Below are 17,072 nucleotides of genomic sequence, written 5' to 3'. Positions count from 1 at the left end.
CAATGGAGAGGGAAGTGGCGCAGCGCAGTCGGAGAATCTTCCACTATCTCGACTTCGGGTTCCCGTTTGCCCGAGAAGATCAACAAATAGGGACTTTTCGCGGAATCTTAACACATGGTCTGCTCAGAAGTAACTCCTAGACCAGCAAAGTGTCCGAAGGCTGCAATGCAGTGATGCTAATATACGCACTTACCTGGGAGGACGCCCCACTGAACTCTATTGGGCTTTTCTGAGCAGACATTCATAAATTCAAAGAAATCTCTTTCATAATCCCCGCCCAAAAGTCAAATGGAGAAGCGGACAAGTTCATTGAGCAAAAGTATTTTCTTCGGATTATTTCAAAGCGCTGTATCGAAGCGCATTGCGGGCTGGGGGTTGGATTAGATGACTCCTTGGGTTCCTCCCGACTGTACCATTCAAACCTCTAGCAGCTGTGCTTCCTTATTGCAATATTCCTTATTCCAATAGATTAAAAAAGAAAGGAGATGGTTGGGAGAAGACCCCTCTAGGATGCCCCGCATATGGAGGTCTTGATAGAGCGGCGGTCGGAAGCCCGAATTGCACAAAAGCCTCTTTTCTGTTTGTACCTCTTTGGTCCCGAAAGCCCCCGGCATTCCTGCGTGGGCGGGGCGGCTCCTTCCGCCGGCGCGAGAGGGAGATGGGGCTGCTCAGCATCCTGAAGAAGATGAAGCAGAAGGAGCGGGAGCTGCGGCTGCTGATGCTGTATCCTTCCGCGCGGGGCAGAGGGGCGAAGGGAGAGGGGACGGGGTGGCGGGGCCGGGCGAGGGTCCACGCGGGGCTTCGCATTCCTCCGCCACCTCCTTTTGCTCCGAGGCGTTGAGCAGGGCCAGGCCTGGGGACCAGGCAGCATTTCTAAGCTGCATCCTCAGGGTCTTCTGAACCTAAGTGGCAAAGGGCGCCTCTGTGCGTGTGCAGAGTGCCTTTGCCTCTCAGAGCCCGTGCAAACCGAACCCGCGCGTCCACGCATCCCGCAGGGTATATGGCGAGAGCCAGCAGTTTCCTAGCAGACTGCATAGGAAGACGGGAAGCTGCCTTATACCCAGTCAGACCGTTGGCACATCTATCTCAGTATTGCCTACACTGGCTGGCAGCAGCGGCTCTCTAGGGTTCCAGGCCCTACCTGGAGGTGCCAGCAAGGACTGAACCTGGGGTGTTTTGCATGCAAAGCACACTCTGTCTGCCACTGAGCAGCAGGCTTTGCCCTTGCTTTGAGGTTCCCTGAAGAAACCTGAAGGGAATTGAGGGAGTGTGTGCAGCAGGCTGCCGTCTCCTCCTCTCTTGCAATTGTGTCCCTTTAACTCACCTCCCTATGTCAGGGGCCTGGACAATGCCGGAAAGACTACGATTCTGAAGAAGTTCAATGGGGATGAGATCGACACCATTTCTCCCACGCTGGGCTTCAACATCAAGACCTTGGAGCACCGCGGGTGAGGGGCTCCATCCCATCCCCTTTCCCCATAGCTGCCAGGGTGCTGCTGTGACTGGAGGAAGGGGCTCCTCTCTGCATTCCTCCCTCCCTTTCTCCTTCATTGCTGGCCTAGAACCCTCCCCCCCCCATTTCCTCCACCCCTTTGTCACCTGCCTGTGGGTCTCCTCTTTGCAGGTTCAAGCTGAACATCTGGGACGTTGGGGGGCAGAAATCCCTGCGCTCCTACTGGCGGAACTACTTTGAGAGCACCGATGGCCTCATCTGGGTGGTGGACAGCGCTGACCGCCAGCGCCTAGATGACTGCAAGAGGGAACTCCAGAGCCTTCTGGTGGAGGAGGTAGGAGCCCAGGGGGGCTGGGAGTGCCTACCTGCTCTGCAGCAGAGGACAGAGTGGACCTTGAGCTCTGCCTGGCCTTGGTGCTGCAAGGGTTAACCAGGGAGGGGGATTTGACGCTGTGTGGTAGGACACTTGCTTGGCATGCAAGAGCTCTCCGCTTCAGTCTCCAGGTGGAGACCCCTGCTTAAAATGCCTGTTTGTTACTGTGTCTGATTCAAGGTGCCCAAGTTGTTATTAGGCCCCAAATATCTGAAAGGTTGCCTCCTTCCCCACAGACCCTCTCGGGTGCTGATATTGGCAGAGGGGGGTCCCATTGGTAGCTCCTCAACCCCCAGAGCCTCAGTTGGGGTGGCAGCCTGGAGGAGGGCCTTCTTTGTGGCGGCCCCTAAGCTGTGGGGAACTCCCTCCCCACAGAGGTGCGCCTGCCACCTTTATTAAACAGCTTTGGAGAATGCCGAAGACACATTTCTTTACTCTGGCCTTTGACACCTGAGGTGTATATTTTTAGGATACACCTTTTTCTTACGTTCGCAATCTGCTTTAAATTGTATTTAAGGTTGCAATTTAATGTTGCGACCTGCTCAGGAATCTTAAGGTGAAGGGTAGGCCTGGGTGATACCTGGTTTTCAACATCACAATATATCACCAGCTAAACATCGGGATACTACCGATATATCACAATGTCTGAAATAAGGATGGAGCTATGGAGAAGCATTGGCTGGCTTCGCAGTTTTTCCCACATTGTGTTTTTTGCAGAACACACACACATATCATGATTCGTGATATATTGCCAGGTCAAAAGTTATGAAACCCAATATGACGATATGAACTTCAAACCGGTTTTGGACGGTATTTCGCCAGCCCTAATGAAAGGTGATTAATAAAATAATAACAGTAAAACTCTGGAGACCCACTTCCAGTGCTTTTTTCCCCTTAAAAAATGTTTAGGGGTACTCTCATTTTCCTGCTCATATTGAAATATGGCCCCTCAATGAGGCCAAACTTAGATTCACAAAATGTTTAGGAGTATGCTACCCCTGCGTCCCCCCAGAAAAAAGCACTGCCCACTTCCTGTCATGGTGGGCCAATCTTCCCCAAGCCCTCCCATCAGCCCCAGTGATCACTGGGAGTTGTAGTTGAAAATGGCTGGCATAGAGTAGACGATACTGGCTAGCTGGCCCATTGGCCTGACTTGGAGTAAAGCCCCTTCCTGTGTCCCTCTTTAAATCAGCCCTTTATTCAGAATCACAAGGACCATAGCTCATGGTAGGCAATGCACACTCTGCTTGCAGAAGGTCCCGGTACCACGAGGACTAGAATCTTAGTTTGTTTTTAGGGTCATAGGTCAGTGGCAGAGCACTTGCCTTGTATGCAGAAGGCCCCGGGTTCGTTTCCCACTGGCATCTCCAAGAAGAACCCTGGAGAGCCTCTGCCAGCCAGTGTGGACCATACCGAGCTTGGTGGACCAATCGGACAACTTGGGATAAGCTTCCCTCCTTCCTATGTCACATCTTTGTTTCTGCCTCAACAGCGCCTGGCGGGGGCCACCTTGCTCATCTTTGCCAACAAGCAGGACCTGCCTGGGGCCCTGAGCTCCAGCGCCATCCAGGAGGTGAGGATCACTAGCAGTCCTGGCGGGAGCAGATGGGGCGGCTTTGGGTACCGGGCAAACCAAGGACGGCAGGGTGCCTCTTATGGCTTTGAGGAAGTTAATTTCAGCTCAGTTTATTTGGCCAGCAGACCATAAACATTGGATATGGCATAGCATTATCTAGACCAGGCATCCCCAACCTTCAGCCCTCCAGATGTTTTGGACTACAATTCCCATCATCCCTGGCCACTGTTCCTGTTAGCTAGGGATCATGGGAGTTGTAGGCCAAAACATCTGGAGGGCTGCAGGTTGGGGATGCCTGATCTAGATGACCACAGCATGGACACAACACAATTTTCACCCACACAAATTGTGCCTTTTAAAATAGGAGAGTAAAATAAGCCATGATGAGTCAAGAATGCTTAAAATTACGGACGTCTGTATTTTTTGGAATTGGAGAAGTCGGGAAGCACATCAGCCCTAGCCAGCGCAGGGCTGATGGGAGTTGTAGTCCCAAACATCTGGAAGGAGCCTGCTTTACAAAGGCTGTCCTGCCCGGCCTGTAGCCTTTCTGGGTGCTACCCACCACCTCTTCAGGTGAGCCTGGTTTCAAGGCCCACTTGCAGGCTTTCCCTTTGAGCTTGCCAGATCCGTGGCCCTCACCCCCCCCCAATCTTTCTGCCTCTTTCCAGGCTCTCGACCTCGACAGCATCCACAGCCACCACTGGTGCATTCAAGGCTGCAGCGCCTACACTGGGGAGAACCTGCTTGTGGGTATCGATTGGCTGCTGGACGATATATCCAGCCGGATATTTACCGCGGACTGAGAGGAGGAAGGGGGAAACGGGCGCAAACACCTCCAGCTCACCTGCTTTGCGTGGCTTAATAACCTGGAACTGTTTTCCCCTGCTGGGCGTTTTAAGGGCCTTTCCTGGGTGCAGCCCTCATCGAGAAGGCTGCTCGGCTATGTTGGGCAAGAGTGGGGCGCCCCTCTTGTTTCTGTCCTAGGCCATGAGCCAGGCCCCGCCTGCGGAAGGACAATGAAGGTGTATGTTCGGGGTCTCCCCAACACCCCAGTTCTCTGTACAGGATCATGTTATATTAAGAACATGCTAATAAAGCTGTTGTTGTGGCTCTCAGGACTGGCACATTGGATGGGTTCCTAGGCCCTGGAGCAGCCTGGCTGGTTGTCTTCGTCCCGGCATGGATGGCTGGGGATTCCTCTGCCTTGTGTGGGCAAGGAGATCTCCTCGGGCTTGTGCTGGAGGAAATCTAACTGCCGAGGTTGTCTTCTCACGGGTCGCCAGTGTGGTGCCCTCCAGACGTTCATTATTATTAATTTATTATCCAAGAAGCTCAAGGTGGCAAATGCACGGTTCTCCCAAAACTCATTTAACCCGTGCAACAACCCTGTGAGGAACCTTAAATATTTTCCCCCAAATACTAAAAAACAAATGCATAATTTTACCTCCACAAAAGGCAAAGGGCATTCCTCACAAAAATGTCAGGCAGAGCAAGAGTAGATTGGTACTAGTAGCAGTGAGCCGCCTTTTCACCCTATGGTTGCCAAAGACTGTTGTGAGCTTTCCCCCCTCAACCTGAAACCACTGCTGCACCCTGGAACATTTTTTAACAACAGCAACAACAAAAACAATTGCAAACTATCAGACTTAGTGCAGCAGCTTACATTTTCCTGCCTACGGACATCAGGCAAGCAAGTGTCTTCACTGTTCTCCTTTTGGGTGCAGGCTGAAAACGTTTTAATTTAGGCAAGCCTATTTCAGGTTCTCCCACCTTGCGCCCACACCCTACTCCCTATTTTAGGGGCCCATCCAGATATCTAGATGCTGACATGTTGCTTTTGATTATTTTAAAGTGTATTAAACTACTATTATTGATAATTTTAATATTTATTGTATACCGTTTAGAGAGGTTTACTATGAGTGGTATATGACATTTTGTTAAATAGCAAGTAAATAAAAATAAGAGAGTAAATGACAGGGCAGCAGCAAGGGAGATGAATGTGAGAAGAGAGGGAGGGATGGTCTGGAAATCCAGGGGAATGACAAAAAAAGGCAAAGGAAAGAATAGGGGAGTGGGGGACGGACGGACACACACACCTCTGCTAGCCCATATTTCATTGATGAGGAAGAAAAAGTATGTTTAATATTCAGATTTTTGCAGGAAAAAAATCCCCACTCCTCTATTTCTCACTAAAGAAGCAACCTAAGCCGGTCCTCCTTAAACTTCAGGCGCCCCACCCTCCTGAAAACGTGGTCCCCTTGGAAAGACAGATGGAGCTTTCTTCTCTCCGGATTGACTGCCCACTCCAGGCTTACTATGCAAAACGTGTCCAGCATAAACTCCGCAGGCCCAGCGAGCCCCACCCTATTCTGCTCCCTTAGCCTTGCAGGAGGACGCAATGCGCGTCAGGCACTTTGCAGAGGAGCCCTGACGCGTGCTCCCCGGGCTTGCACTTGGAAGACGCTCCCTCGTCCCTGGAGTATTGGGCAATGGGAGCGGCCAACGGGCCGCGCATGCGCACTACAGGGGGAGTCCGGGCGCCAGAGGGAAAGGAGGGCAGGAGCCGCCCAGCCCGGCGGTCCTGGATTTAAAGGGGCCGTAGCGCCCGGAGGGGCGGCAGGATGTCCCGCCGGGTGAAGGAGGAGTACCAGCGGCACTACACGGTGACCGAGCACCGCAGCCACCCCAAGGGCTACACCGAGTACAAAGTGACTGCCAAGGTGAGGAAGGGGCTGCTGCAGGGAGGGGGGGACCCCGTACCTGGGGAGCCGCCTAGATGCTGACCTGGAGGGATTTGAATCCGCTGCACCTGTTCGCTGGACGTCGAGCCTCTGTGCATGTGCAGAGTGGAAGCTCAGAGCAGGCTCGGACAAAGGGGCGGTGGCTTCCAGCTTAGGGTGGGCTTCCTTTCCTTGCAGAGGCTTCTGGTTCTCCCCTCTTGCTTTCACCTGAAAGTAAACCCAACTGAGCTCAGTGGGGCTTACGTCCGAGTAGACACACAGGAAGGGCCGTAGCGCGGTGAAAAAGCGGCCGCCTTGCAAGCAGAGCATCCCAGGTTCGAGCTGCAGGGGCAGCTCCAGGTAGGTCTGGGAGAGAGCCCTGCCTGCTGGCCTGAAATCCCAAAGAGCTGCTGCTGCTGCTGCTGCTGCTGCTGCTGCCAGTCAGCGTCGGCAGTACTGAGTTGGTCTGACCTGGTATAAGGTAGCACTATTGCAGGCTACATGGCTGCAATCCTGCATGCATCCCTGTAAGTTTCATTGAACTCTTGAGTACATCCCGGTAGGATAACAGCTCCCATCCTCTCTCCTTAACCTGGAAATAATAAGGACCGCCTTCTGGCCCAGAGTGAGCCTCAGCTCTGGCATTTGTGCCCACACCCTGCTCTCTGCTCCGCCCTTGGGGGTTCAGCTGTGTCTCAGGAATGGCAGAGAGCTTTGGATACTGGAGACCCTTAAAACAGGGGGTAGGGGGACTCTGTTGGGAGAACCTGAGAAGAGCTTTCTGGATCAGGCCACGGCGGGCCCATCTGGCCAGCATCCTGTTCTCACAGTGGCCAACCAGTTGCCCCAGAGAGAAACCTGCAAGCAGGATTCGAGCCTCTTATTCCTTGACTGCTAAGCTTACTCAGGAGTCTTTGGTGAGTTACCTTATCAGAAGCTTTTCGAAAGCCCCAAATAACTATGTCAAATACAGATGAATCGAGATGCTTGTTGTCTCTCTCAAAGAACTCCCAATAGGTGCGTGAAACAGGTCTTACTATGGCGAAAGCCATGCTGGCTCTGCTTCAGCGAGGCTTTTTCTTCCCTATATGCCTGGTTGGTTTATCTTTTAAAAATATTTTCTGCCAGTTTTTTGGAGACCATAGAGATCGCAGTGCACACTCCACCCCAAGGAAGATGCCCCAAGGAAACCCCACCTTCCTTGGTGCAGGAGGAAAAGAACATGCCCCCTCCAACACACACACACACACACACACACACACACACACACCTTGCTGGCTGGAAATTCCTTGCTCATGCTCAAAATCTCACTTTTTGTCCCCTTTCCAGTTTGTCTCAAAGGTGAACCCAGAAGATGTCAAGGAGGTAGGTCTTTGCTGGGTGACCCAGGTGGGGTGGGAGTGTGGGCCTTGCCAGCCGCTTCAGAAATGTTATCCATTTTGTTTCTACCCTGTCATGCCTCCAAGGAGCTCAAGACAGTTTCATAAAGCAGGTGGTACCCGGGGACAATGGGATTACCTAGGGTGCTGCTAAGAGGCTGGAGTGCTGGTGGTGCACATACCTGTATCTCCCAGACTTGGGTCATGTTCCTCGGTTCTGTTGAGTTAATTAAACGAAAGTGATGTTTAACTGGATTTCGAACAAATGTGAATTAACAGTTGCCATTTGGGATTTTGTCCTCAGTGGGTCATGCAAAGTGCTATTCTGAGCAGTGCTTTCTGATGGAGACGGTAGCGAGCACTGGGGAGGAGTTTGTGGGACCCATGAGGTTTGGGAACTAATGGTGTGAAGAAGAAGAGTTTGGATTTGATATCCTGCTTTATCACTACCTGAAGGAGTCTCAAAGCAGAGCGGCTAACATTCTCCTTTCCCTTCCTCCCCCACAACAAACACTCTGTGAGGTGAGTGGGGCTGAGAGGCTTCAGAGAAGTGTGACTAGCCCAAGTTCACCCAGCAGCTGCATGTGGAGGAGCGGGGAATCGAACCCAGATTACGAGTCTACCGCTCCTAGCCACTACACCACACTGGCTCTCTGTGGGCAGTACTGTGTGGGCAGTATTTAGCTGCAGTAGGTGGGCCATTGGTCTGACTCTGAGGCAGCTTTGTAGATCTTCCACAGGAGAAAGGGCACTCCAAGCACGGTCCTCATGCCTCTTCCTACAGATCGTGGTCTGGAAACGGTACAGTGACTTCAAGAAGCTGCACGGGGACCTGGCGTACACGCATCGCAACCTCTTCCGTCGACTGGAGGATTTCCCCCCCTTCCCCAAGGCTCACGTCTTTGGTGAGGGTCTCCGGCTGGGTGGGAGATGGGCAGCTGCTGGGTCGAGCCAAAAGGGGGGGGGCCACATCTGATCTGACATCCTGTCCCCATAGGGGCAGCCAGACACCCCTTCTGGGAAGCCGCTGAGCAGGAACTGAGCAAAACATGGAATTGGAAACATGGAATTGGAAACATGGAATTGGAAACATGGAATTGGAAGGGACCCCCCCCCCACCGTGTCATCTTGTCCAACCCCCTGCAATGCAGGAATTCTTCCTAATGTTTAATTTAGCCGGGGTCTCCTTTTTTCTTGCCATTTTAATCCATTGGTTCAGGTCCTCCGCTCTGGAGAAGCAGAAAAAAAAGCTTGCTCCATCTTCCATGTGCCAGCCCTTCAGATATTTGAAGGTGACTAAATGGCTGTAACATGGAAGCTTTCTTCCTGCTGCTCCAGAGGCTAAAATAATAATGATGAGGATAATAATAAATTACTTGTACTTTATGCTTCTGACTGGGTTGCCCCAGTCTAGGACCTGAACTTGTGATTCCCAGTAATCTTCTTTTAAAAACCATTTAAATTGGGGGGGGGGGCAATCACAATATCTTGTGGTAGCAAATTTCACAGCTAAACTATGTGAAGGTGTGCCTCATGTTGTCTGCCCCAAATCTCCCATCGTTCAGCCCCACCAGATTCCATTTTTGAGGGTCTGCAGCTGAAAGCTTTGGGTTCTGGTGAATTTTTGCTAGGCCGGAAAAACAGAGGCCTCTTGTGCATTGCTTCAGGGTCGTTGTCGCTAGTACACAAGAGCAGAGCAGTGTGTGTGTGTGTGTGTGTGTGTGTGTGTGTGTTCTCTGATCCCCTCACACACAGGATTTGAATCTGTTCCTCTTCTTTGCAGGCCGATTTGAGCCTGAGGTGATTGAGGAGCGGCGGAAAGCGGCTGAGGTCATGCTACGCTTCACTGTGGACATCCCAGCCTTGAACAACAGCCCTCAGCTGAAGGAGTTCTTTCGGGTATTTTTGGCTGGGCAGGTTTTATTTATTTATTGCATCTATTTATTTATATCCCACGTTTTCCCCCCAAGGTGCTTCAGGTTGGTGGCCATCTCTGCCTCCTGTGGGAGGGAGTTCCGTAGTTTAACTCTGTGCTGTGTGAATAAGGAAACACATAGGTAATGGGCCCACCAAGACCCCCCCCCCACACACCCCCACAGCAATTTCCAAGTGGTCTCCCTGCCCACTGCCACTACCACTCCAAAAATGCTAAAGCCATCTTTGGAGTTGTGTTCCTGGGTCCCTCCTTGGTTGCACTGGGTCCTTGCCTGAAGTTTTGCCCTGGTCCTCAAATAAAGGAACCCCCGCCCCCCGCCCAACCGACCATTGGACCCACTCTCTGCTGCTTCTGTCTTGCAGAGTGGGGAAGGGAGGAGACCTCTGGAGACCCGCGACCTGCCCTCTCTGCCTCCCCCTCTGATCCCAGTGCCGCCATCCTCGGAAGGAGTGGAGCCAGCGGAGGATGCTCTGGGATCTGTGGATGAGCAGGTGCTCCTGGACTCCACACAGGGGGGCCTGGATTTGGAGCAGCAGAACCCTGATGTTGCTCCGGAGGCAGCGAGCGAGGAGTGTGGTGCCCTGCAGCCCCGAACGGAGGAGGAAGGTACAGCCTTCTAGAGCTTCGGGCATAAAACGAGACAAGTTGTGGATCTGGTTTGCGTTTTGTTTTCCTCATGGAGAGAAAGGCACTCTGCACATGCTCAGGCGCGGTATTTAATTTTTTTCCTTACTTGAACAGATACGATGATAAGGGTATTTTTGGAGAGAAGAGATGGGTAGGACAACTAGGAGACATTTCTTCTTCTTTTCCTGTTCCTTCTCCCTCTCCTCACCCGTAGAGGGAGCAGTGGGAGCCCTTGCAATGATGGGGTGCTGGTGGATTTAAAACAGCTGAACCTATTAATAGCCTGAGGGCCACAACCTTCCAGGGGCCACATTTCAACGATGGCAAAAGTGGGTCGGGCTGGAGATTTGAATAAGATTTTTAACGTAAGGAAGGCAGGGGACGTGTGGCCCTGGTGGTCCTCCTTGACCTCTCAGTGGCTTTTGACACCACTGGTTTGGATTTGATATACCGCTTTATCACTACCTGAAGGAGTCTCAAAGCAGCTAACATTCTCCTTTCCCTTCCTCCTCCACAACAAACATGCTGTGAGGTGAGTGGGGCTGAGAGACTTCAAAGAAGTGTGACTAGCCCAAGGTCACCCAGCAGCTGCATGTGGAGGAGCAGAGACGTGAACCCGATTCCCCAGATTACAAATCTACCGCTCTTAACCACTACACCACACTGGCTCACACTGGTGTCCTTCTGGAGTGACCTGGGCAGGTGGGAGATGGAGGGTGCTGCCTTGCATAGAGGTTCTGTCCCTACCTACAGGGCCACTGCCAGAAAGTAGGAGAGGGTGACCCAGCTCCATGGCCTGTCTCCCACACTATTTAACACCTGTATGAAACCCTTGGGAGCTGTCACCTGGGGATTGGGAGCAGGTATGCTGGTGACAAGCACCTGTATCTCTCCATACCATCAGAAGGAGGAGAGGCTGGGCAGGTGTCTGCTGGCAGTGATGGGGACCAATAAACCAAGGCTGAAACCTGTAAGGATAGAAACGTCGTGGCTGGGCTGTTCCGGTGTCCAGGAATTAGGAGTATTTCCTGGGAGGGGTTGTACTCCCCCTGAAGGGCCAGGTTGGTCACCCGGGGGATACTCCTAGATTCCAAATTGTCCCTGGACTCCCAAGTGGCTTTTGCAACCAGGAGCGCCTATACCTGTCAAGGCTTCGGAAAAGCTATTCCTCCCCCTGTTGCAGCAAGAGCAGAAGGAACAAGGTAGAGTCCTTTTTAATGATTTTATTCAATCATAATACAGTGGTACCTCGGGTTACATACGCTTCAGGTTACAGACTCCGCTAATCCAGAAATAGTACCTCGGGTTAAGAAATTTGCTTCAGCATGAGAACAGAAATTGTGCTCCGGCGGCATGGCAGCAGCAGGAGGCCCCATTAGCTAAAGTGGTGCTTCAGGTTAAGAACAGTTTCAGATTAAGAACGGACCTCTGGAACGAATTAAGTACTTAACCCGAGGTACCACTGTAAAAAGGTAAAGGGACCCCTGACCACTAGGTCCAGTCGTGACCGACTCTGGGGTTGCGGCGCTCATCTTGCTTTATTAGCCAAGGGAGCCGGCGTACAGCTTCCGGGTTCATGTGGCCAGCATGACTAAGCCACTTCTGGCGAACCAGAGCAGCGCACGGAAACGCCGTTTACCTTCCTGGCGGAGCGGTACCTATTTATCTACTTGCACTTTGATGCGCTTTCGAACTGCTAGGTTGGGAGGAGCAGGGACCGAGCAATGGGAGCTCACCCTGTTGCGGGGATTCGAACCGCCGACCTGATCGGCAAGTCCTAGGCCACCCGCATCCCATGGTACCACTGTAGTGAGAGACAAAAGAACGCGGCAAGCCTTAACAATGGTGTTGCTCCAAACTGGGCTCCTCCTCCCTCCTCCCTAGCAACAACATCTCCCTTTACAGTGTCCACTTGTGGTCAAATGTCTTTGATTCCTTTGTTCCTGCACTCTTAACGAACCCTGACGAGTTCTGGGAGAAGGGAAATCGGAAATACCCTCCGATGACAACACGTCACCTGGCTGCCCTGCCACAATTCCCACCCCCCTTCTTCTAGCCCTTCCCAACTCTTCTGTTCATCTGAACTGTGACTTTCCTCAAACCCCTGCTATAAATCAAGGCTACAGCCCTCTTCTCCTGCAGTGTCATAAAGGGGGTGGGGGGGAATGATCCATCTCGCCCTCTTGAGTCCATTCCCTGATGATACCCAGCTGAGCCAGATTTGTGGCCAGTCCTAGATCAGGACATCCTGGCCCCAGCTGTCCACACTTTAGTGACCTCCTGCCTGGACTGCTGTAATGCAGCCGATATGGGAATTATCTCAGCAGTTTCCAGATTGGATGTGAGCCGCTGCAGGCTGTACCTTTTATGGTGTTCACCTGCCAAAGGAAGCCTCTGCTAAGGCTTAGCTTGTAAGGACTCATGAAGGTGAGTCATTACAATGACGCCGAGGGGGGGGGGCTTGTGCCTCTTGGAACTGGATAGGAGGGGAAACAATCTGACCTCTGACTGACACACTTTCTCTGTGCACCTGTGGAAGATCCTAAAGGCCCTGTGCACGTCCAGAGTGCGCCGTTCCTTCTGCCAGTCTGGCCAGGACCACCTCTGTAGCCCATTTGAGTCCGAGTGCTGATTGGGCCATTGCAAAGCCTTGTCACTCTAGGCCAGGGGTCTGCAACCTTTAAGACAAAAAGAGCCACTTGGACCCGTTTCCGAAGAAAAAAAACCTGGGAGCCGCAAAACCATTGCGACATTTAAAGCATGCGCGCCGCTGCCCTCCGATCTGACAGCGGGCGGGAAGGTGACGTCGGGACGGTGCGTGACTAACGCACGCACCGCCCCCATGCGACGTCACAGCCAGTACAGCGCCCGCCACAGTGGGGAGTGTCGGGGCACACAATGCGCCTCCTCCCCTCCCTAGTATCCGCCCCGGAGCTGCGGCAAAGGTGTAAAAGAGCCACATGCAGCTCCGGAGCCGCGGGTTGCAGACCCCTGCTCTAGGCCATGGGTAGGCAAACTAAGGCCCGGGGCCTGGATCCGGCCCAATCACCTTCTAAATCAGGAATCAGTGTGTTTTTACATGAGTAGAATGTGTCCTTTTATTTAAAATGCATCTCTGGGTTATTTGTGGAGCATAGGAATTGGTTCTTTTAAAAAATAAATATATAATCCAGCCCCCCACAAGGTCTGAGGGACAGGGGACCGGCCTCCTGCTGAAAACGTTTGCTGACCCCTGCTCTAGGCGTTTTCTGGGTTGGGGCTTATCGATGTCTTGCACTGATCAGCGTCCCCTCCACAGGGAGGCCCTCCTCGCCCGAAAAGTGTGACGACGAGGCCTTGGATGCTCTCTTTGCCTTTGGCGGCGACGAAGAGGAGGAGGAAGGCGAGAAGGGTCTGGGGTCGCCCTCCCGCGGCCCCCTGTCGCTCCAGGAGTTAGCCCTGTTTGATCCCTTCTCAAAGGAAGGTAGGTGGGCTCAAACGCCAAGTGGCGGGGAGGGGGGCCCCTGGACCATGTAGGATATAGGTAGCCAAGTTGCAGGGTCCCTCCCCACTTCTGAACACTGACCGGTTCCAGGAAGATGAACAGGAAGCTGAATTGCATTGTTGGGATTTTACTTTTAGTTTTTCTGTACTGTTGCCACGATGCTTGGCAGTGGAAAATATTCTGGATGGAGCAAGCATATGGCTTGCAGGGTACTCCTGGTTACATCTTAGGGGCCAAATCCTCCTCCTTGGTTTGCTAGCTATGGCCGTTCCTGGTCAGGGATAGCCTGACCACTGTAGTCTGTGAAGCTGGACTACTGCAATGTGCTTTGTGTGGGGCTGCCCTTGGGCCTAGTTCAAACGCTTCAGCTGGTGCAGAATGCAGCAACTAGACTGCTGATGGGAGCATCTGACCAAGAACATGTGACAGCCTTGTTAAAACAGCTGAGCCAGGTTCAAGGCCCTTTTATTAATTTACAAAACAACTTTGGTCCAGGGTTTTTCACTTTGACCACTAAGGTCATCTGCAGGAATGTCGCTGGTCATTCCCAGAGCTGCCAAGGCTCATTTGACAACAAGAAGAACCTGAAGCCTTCAGTGTTGTTGGCCTGGTCCTGTGGAACTCTCTGCCCCTACAGATTCAGCAGGCGCCTTTTGTGCCAACTTTTAAATGCCTGCTGGAGACTTTTCTATTCCGCCATATCTGTGTAGGCAATTAAAAGTGCATCGTTCTGCAATGGTTCATTGAGGTCTGTTTTTAACTTTTTAATAGTTTCATTGTACGGTTTTGTTTTTATTGCCATAAGCTGTTGTAATTTTTTCTTTGTTTAAAAAACTGCAGTGGTGTGCAAATATTTTTGTAAGTTAATAGATAAATAACATTTTTCTTTGTTCTGTCCAGACCCCGGTGCAGCCAGCCTCTCCCACGAGGAAGAGCTGGCCGCTCTCGCTGCCTCAGGACATGGACCAGCGCTTTCTGCCCCCAGCGCAGGAGCGGGCCAGGTAGCCCAGGAAGGAGCTGCTGCATCGGACCCAGGCAGTTACCTGCCGTTGGCCACAGAGCGCATCAGGCAGGCCTTGGAGAGTGAAGCTGCCAAGGACTACAAGGCGGCTTTCTGTGGCTACCGCAGCGGTGTTGACCTCTTGCTGCAGGGACTGCAAGGTAACGGGCGATGCCTGGTCCCCAAACTATATTCCAGCTCCCCTCCCCTGGGCACCTCCCCATGTGGAGGGCCTGGGAATTGGTCTCCGAGAGCCAGAGCCACAAGTCCATGTGGCTTCTAGGAAGTTAGCCCATTTAAACTCGCTGAGGTTTGCTTCCAAGTAAACGTGGCTGTAAATGTTGCCTTTTCAAGGTCTCTGAGGGGATCCTGCCCCCCTCACTTTAATCTCCTTTATTTATTTATTTCAAGATTTATATACTGGTTGATTGCAAGAAGAAACCTCAAAAATGGGGGGGGGGGAGAGAATGGTTTCATAATTTTTGACCTGCCAATTTATCGTGAATCACGTGTGGGCACGCGATGCAAATATCACAATGCGGTAAAAGCACCCAATGCCTCTACATAGCTCCAACCTTATTTCAGACATCGTCATATATTGGTATATTGCGATGCTTAGCCAGTGATATATCGCGATGATGAAAACCAGATGTCGCCCAGCCGTAGCCATCACTGCCTGCTAAAGGCATGAGTTCCAGAGGTTTAACCACGTACTTAATTTCATCTGTCCTGTTACTCGTCTTTGTTGGGCTTTGGGCCTTCTGCATGCAAGGCAGATTGCTCTAACTGCTAAGCCACCGCCCTCCCACCCTTTTGTTGCCAGGAGGGTTGTAGCCATCAGCCAAGACCTGCTCTTCCCTTCTTTCAGGGGACCCTGACGCAGCTCGCAGGGAGGTCGTGAAGAAGAAGACAGCAGAGTACCTCCAGAGGGCCGAGGAAATCTTCCAGCTGCACCTGAAGCATCTACAGCTGTGAGTGGGGCTTCCAAACCCCGCACTCCACCCGCAGTGGCCGTGCGTCAGCTTGGGAGCAGAATGGCCATTTGCTTCCTCGCTGACCCACAGCCTCACTCTGGCATAAGCTGCCCAGAACAGATCCAGCCCCTTGACTTCACCCGAACCCTGCCTCACTTTCGTTGGGAACTCAGGCCGCACTGTAAAAACAATACATGTTTGTAAATCTCCTTTCCACCCGTGTGTCTTGGTTTATTCCCACTGTGCCTGGACGACCGTAGAACCTGCCGGATCAGGCCGAGGGCCTCCCTTGTCCATCATTCTTTTCTCACAGTGGCCAACCTGGTGCCTCTTTTAGGAAACCTCCATCAAACTCAGGAACTGCATGTGTCAGTTTGGGGGAAAAGAGAAAACAACCCATGCAGGCAGCAGCTTATAAATTACAGCAATAAGATTTGTCCAACAAAATTTGATCCCTCAGCAGCTTTCCACATTTTAAAACTTGCTTCTCAATGAATAAAACTTTTCCTTGTCATTTTCACAGGGAGAGTCCTTTAAAAGAGGCCCTGTGGATACAGAGTACACATGTTCCACAGGGCCTCTTTTAAAAGACTCACCCTGTACAAAACTCGCTTCTCCAATAAATTATAGAGATTTCCAGTATTTATCTGTTTCACATCGTTTGCTTTTTCAGTTATGCATCCTTTTTCTGTCGGCAACTGACCAAGCCTCCCCACTGATGCCCAAACAATTGGTTTTTATCGCAAACAATGTCATTGGAACAAATCTTATTGCAGTGATTTATAAGCTATTACCTGCACGGGTAGTTTTCTTTGAGGAAACCTGCAAGCAGGACTTGAGCACCAGAGCTCTCCTCCCGGAGCCAGAACAGAGCCATCCTGGCTAGTAGCCATCAATAGCCTTTTCCTCCATGAATCTGTCTCATCTTCTTTTAAAGCCATCCAAGTTGGTAGCCATCACTGCCTCCTTTATATCAGATATGTGCTGCATGAGTAAGTTCTTTTTTTAAATCTGTCCTGAAGCCTGAATCTGCCCAGGAACTCGGTCAGCTTTTGGTTCTCTTCCCACCTAGGGAACTTTAATGCAAGAGAGGAAAAAGTGCATTTTAACTATTCTGCATTTTGTAAAATGCATAGCTGAAATTGGGAGAAGGGGCCCTTGTGTTCCAGGGCCCAGCCTGCTCCTGCAATTGCCATCTGTTTTAACTGTTTTTAATTCAGAATTTTCGCTTGTAACCTGCCCTGGGACCTGCTAGTGAAGATTGGGCCATACATGTTAACATTAATCATAGTAATTAACAACAGTAACAATCTGTAGGTAAGAAGGGCAACAGAGACTGATAGGATCCGTGTTTACTTAGAAACAAGGTCCACAGAGTTCATCAGTAGACTCCAAAGTCAAAATGTGCAGAGGGTCACATCCTTAAAATATCTTTACGGTAAGCTATTTCTTACAAATGTTCAAGAAGAGAGCAGCAATTAGCCTATTGAAAGGATGGATCTGCTTAATCCAAGCCAAGAGGTAGTTCTTCCAGTAATTCTCCCTGGCAT

At 51.5% G+C, this 17,072-nt stretch overlaps 3 protein-coding genes across 3 annotated transcripts in view; 2 read left to right on the top strand and 1 right to left on the bottom strand.

Annotated features, from left to right (window-relative positions):
• Nucleotides 1-17,072, bottom strand: part of NAALADL1 (N-acetylated alpha-linked acidic dipeptidase like 1) — a 318,716-nt gene that overhangs the window by 158,661 nt on the left and 142,983 nt on the right. The gene's annotated exons all lie outside the window — the stretch shown is intronic.
• ARL2 (ARF like GTPase 2) lies at nucleotides 564-4,517 on the top strand. Its single transcript, XM_080985948.1, has 5 exons — nucleotides 564-723; nucleotides 1,338-1,448; nucleotides 1,625-1,787; nucleotides 3,319-3,399; nucleotides 4,071-4,517. Exons 1-5 carry the CDS (start codon nucleotides 659-661, stop codon nucleotides 4,203-4,205), a joined length of 555 nt encoding a protein of 184 aa, XP_080842074.1. The 5' UTR covers nucleotides 564-658; the 3' UTR covers nucleotides 4,206-4,517.
• SNX15 (sorting nexin 15) lies at nucleotides 5,915-15,738 on the top strand. The gene is made up of 8 exons (XM_080985935.1): nucleotides 5,915-6,122; nucleotides 7,452-7,487; nucleotides 8,286-8,406; nucleotides 9,285-9,400; nucleotides 9,800-10,043; nucleotides 13,363-13,527; nucleotides 14,449-14,709; nucleotides 15,417-15,738. The coding sequence occupies exons 1-8, from the start codon at nucleotides 6,024-6,026 to the stop codon at nucleotides 15,521-15,523; spliced, it is 1,149 nt and encodes a 382-aa protein (XP_080842061.1). The 5' UTR covers nucleotides 5,915-6,023; the 3' UTR covers nucleotides 15,524-15,738.

The sequence above is a fragment of the Podarcis pityusensis genome, assembly GCF_964106645.2.
Source record: "Podarcis pityusensis genome assembly, chromosome: 16".
NCBI classification, from domain to species: Eukaryota; Metazoa; Chordata; class Lepidosauria; order Squamata; family Lacertidae; genus Podarcis; species Podarcis pityusensis.
The sequence above is the reverse complement of the archived record's forward strand: the minus strand, read 5'-3'. Positions and strand labels throughout refer to the sequence as shown.